The sequence below is a fragment of the Cibotium barometz genome, chromosome 20 (assembly GCF_041138505.1).
Source record: "Cibotium barometz isolate CiBa-2024 chromosome 20, ASM4113850v1, whole genome shotgun sequence".
Lineage (NCBI taxonomy): Eukaryota > Viridiplantae > Streptophyta > Polypodiopsida > Cyatheales > Cibotiaceae > Cibotium > Cibotium barometz.
Window position 1 is genome coordinate 24,711,784 of NC_141065.1, and position 3,360 is coordinate 24,715,143.

Here is a 3,360-nt window from a genome sequence, read left to right on the forward strand (position 1 = left end):
GAGCGGAGTACTCCGATATGAGGCGCGGGGTGAACACAAAGCCTACAACAACAGGAGGGTAGACCAACAAATGGGTGTAGAAAATGTAGGTGTTATTTGGAGCATGTGTATGCGAGCGAGCACGCATTCAAGTCTAGATGATTAAATTTGAGTAAATAATTACTTAAAGGAGGAATTTAGAATTTAGAAGTTTTTGAAAGGAGATGGGAGAAAAGGAGTTTAGGAATATTTATTTTAGGAAAAGGAGTTTAGGAATATTTATTTTAAAAGTATTTGAGAAATCAAGTGTTGGGTGCTGCAATAAATGGCACATTTACACGGAGAGGGGTTGGCTCACCGATCTTGGCTAACTCGCTCCCATTGAAGTCGTCACCGGCCCCTTCCCACCTGCTTTTAACCTTCTTTTCTTCGCTTATATGTATGCACTTAACCTCCTCCTCCTCCTCCTCCTCCCTGCTTCAGAGAAGGTATCACTCTCTGCATCTTTCTTGCACTTTCTCAGTTTTATCCTTTGGGGGCTGTCGCAACATGATCTATGAATTCATTAAGGAATCGAAGTCTTAAAATTTAGAAGAAGATCTTTCGCCTTATTTCTTGTCCTTGTATTTTTTTTGCTTTCTCTCATTTTTTCCTCTCATTCCTTTCATCGTTTTAATTTGTGAGAAAATGGTTTTTAAGTATTTCTCTTTCATTTTTCTCTGATTCCTTTCACCTTTCAAAGTTTGAAAAAATGGGTTCTTATGTTCTCTCTGTCAAATTTCTATGATTTTTCTTTTCATATAAGGTGTGCTTCTCTCTGCTTGTCTTGCAGCTGAGCTTATCCAAATTGGGTAAGTTGTGCTTGTGAGAAGTACTCAATCATGCTGGTGACTGTGGTTTCCCGAAGTGGCAGGGAAATTGTGAAGGGCGGCATTGAGCTTCCAGACAGTGTGGGTACCCCCTCCATGATTTTTCTGATCAATTTTATAAATTTCTTGTTAGTCAAGATATACATACTCATAATATGTATCTATGGAGCTACATATGTGTGTCTACACACATTGTGGCCTTCAGTTGTATGTGCGTGTCTACATCTGTATGTATGGAAAGTATGCAGGCTATTTTATCTACACACAGTGTGGGCTTTAGTTGTAATGATTACCACTTTACTCTTTTATTCCTTAGTTGTGTAGAAAAAATGAAACTAACGCCACCAGCTAATCTACTCAGGTTCAGTTATGTAGCCCATCATTGTATCTACTATTATTTATCAGTGTCTATGTGTACATGCATAATTCATGTATACACGTTTATAATCGATGCTGTGCTTGCGTCCAACGAGATAATAGTTGGCAAGTGTATTTCAGAAAGTGGGTGCCACTCAATCTACTGGATGTATGCAGAACAGGGTGCCAAGTAATTTGATGCATGTGGTTGTGTTAGCAAAGTGGTGCTAAATAACTTGATGCATATATTTGTGTACTTATCCACATGAGTTTTCTTTTTGGGGGTATGCTGTTCTATCTCATGTCTATGGATCTATTAGAAACTGCAATCGTGGGATTAAGTGGCCATCTGGACCATTGGCCTTCTTTGCAGTGTCCTCAAGTGTTGAATGATGTAGGAATAATGGGCAGTTTGGGTTGGTTTTTTAATGATCAAACTTTCTACATATTTTTTTTTCTTTTCTTCTTTTTAAATCATCAGGCTACGGTCCAGGATCTCCAAGCTGCCATCTACAAGAAAAGTAAGTATTCTGGTTTATTCATGTTCTCTGAATGGGTTGAGACTCTTCATATGTATGCATGTTCGCATGTATGTATGTGTATGTGTGTGCGCATACTTACTTACATACATATGGCGTAAGGGTTTACTTGCTACTTTGTCTACCCCCAAGCGGGCATTCATGTAGCCTAATTTGGGACATATATCATGGGTGAACACATTCATCTCTATTTTTCTGCAGCTAAAAGATTTTACCCGGAGAGGCAGCGACTAACCTTACCATTGGCACAAGGGCAGGCTCGTCCTACAGTGTTGTCAGGAGACAAGAAGCTAAGCGAGTACTTCTCCAAAGGTTCTGACATCAAGATACTCTTCAAAGATCTGGGTCCTCAAGTGAAGTACTCCACTCTCTTTTTCTTCGAGTATGTGGGACCCCTCTTTATATACCCCATCTTCTACTTCCTACCTGTGTACAAGTATGTTGGGCTCCCAGCTGAGAGAGTGAAGCACTCTGTCCAGACTTATGCCACTGTCTATTGGTGCTTCCATTACTTCAAGAGGATCCTGGAAACCTTTTTTGTCCACAGGTTCAGCCATGCAACCTCTCCGATCAGCAATGTATTCCGGAACTGCTGCTACTATTGGTCATTTGCTGTATTCATTGCCTACTTTGCCAATCACCCTTATTATACCCCTGTTAGCGAAACTCAGGTGTACATTGGGTTTGGGCTGGGTATTATGTGTCAGCTGGCCAACTTCTATTGCCACATCATTCTGAAGAACTTGAGGTCCCCTGATGGTAAGGGTGGCTATCAGATACCCAGAGGCTTTCTCTTCAACTTCATTACTTGTGCTAACTACACAACAGAGATCTATCAATGGTTGGGGTACAATATCGCCACACAGACTCTTGCGGGCTATTCGTTTATGGTCGTGGCTGCCCTTATAATGACAGATTGGGCACTTGGCAAGCACCGTAGGTTGAGAAAGGTCAGTTCACTGTGTTGCTTCTCATTGGCTCCACCTTGTTTGTGTAGATGTGTTTTCTTATTATTATAGATCATCATTTGAATGTGAAGCACATGTTTTTTGCAGTTGTTTGATGGGAAGGAAGGCCGACCAAAATATCCACGCCGATGGGTCATTCTACCACCGTTTTTGTAGCTGTTTCTTGCCAGATTTATTAAGGAATCATGACTTCAGTCTAGGTCTTTTTATTACACACCTCATATAACTTAATTGCCTTTAAGTAGACGAGGTCTTTTAAGTAGGTATATGTGTACAAGACATGGTAAAGGTAGCTAGGGATTATGGAGCAATTATCTGATGCATAGCTTTGAAGTGATGGTACATTCAAGCCCAGTTGTAACACCCTTTTGAAGCCCTAATGCTGTTAATGACAACTGAAAACTGAGATTGTGTTTATTGCTGGACTGCTTGGTCTTGATGTGGGCTTGCCTACTTTTTGTCTGGCTTTAGCCTCTCCTATACCCACTTTCCATTGTTCTTGAACTGGGGGGGTTTACAGGAATATTGGGGGCTGTTATCCTACTGGCCCATGAGAGTTATGAAGGTGGAGGCCTCTATCGAACAATTCTGTAATACCATAGCTAGAACGGCTAAAACTTATAAACAGGCACTTACAGAAGGTGCACT

The 3,360-nt window shown here is 40.9% G+C and overlaps 1 protein-coding gene across 1 annotated transcript; it reads left to right on the forward strand.

Annotated features, from left to right (window-relative positions):
• Positions 1–304: 304 nt before the first annotated feature.
• On the forward strand, positions 305–3,129 carry LOC147627692 (very-long-chain enoyl-CoA reductase-like). Its single transcript, XM_086814625.1, has 5 exons — positions 305–467; positions 812–929; positions 1,687–1,726; positions 1,946–2,694; positions 2,800–3,129. Exons 2-5 carry the CDS (start codon positions 861–863, stop codon positions 2,866–2,868), a joined length of 927 nt encoding a protein of 308 aa, XP_086670751.1. The 5' UTR covers positions 305–467; positions 812–860; the 3' UTR covers positions 2,869–3,129.
• Positions 3,130–3,360: the final 231 nt, after the last annotated feature.

What these genes read in the sequence shown, in the direction of transcription:
- LOC147627692 (XM_086814625.1), top strand. Translation starts at nt 861, where the DNA reads ATGCTGGTGACTGTGGTTTCCCGAAGTGGCAGGGAAATTGTGAAGGGC. An exon ending in GCATTGAGCTTCCAGACAGT is followed by an intron (nt 930 to 1,686) that starts GTGGGTACCCCC and finishes TTAAATCATCAG; the next exon opens with GCTACGGTCCAGGATCTCCA. An exon ending in AGCACCGTAGGTTGAGAAAG is followed by an intron (nt 2,695 to 2,799) that starts GTCAGTTCACTG and finishes TGTTTTTTGCAG; the next exon opens with TTGTTTGATGGGAAGGAAGG.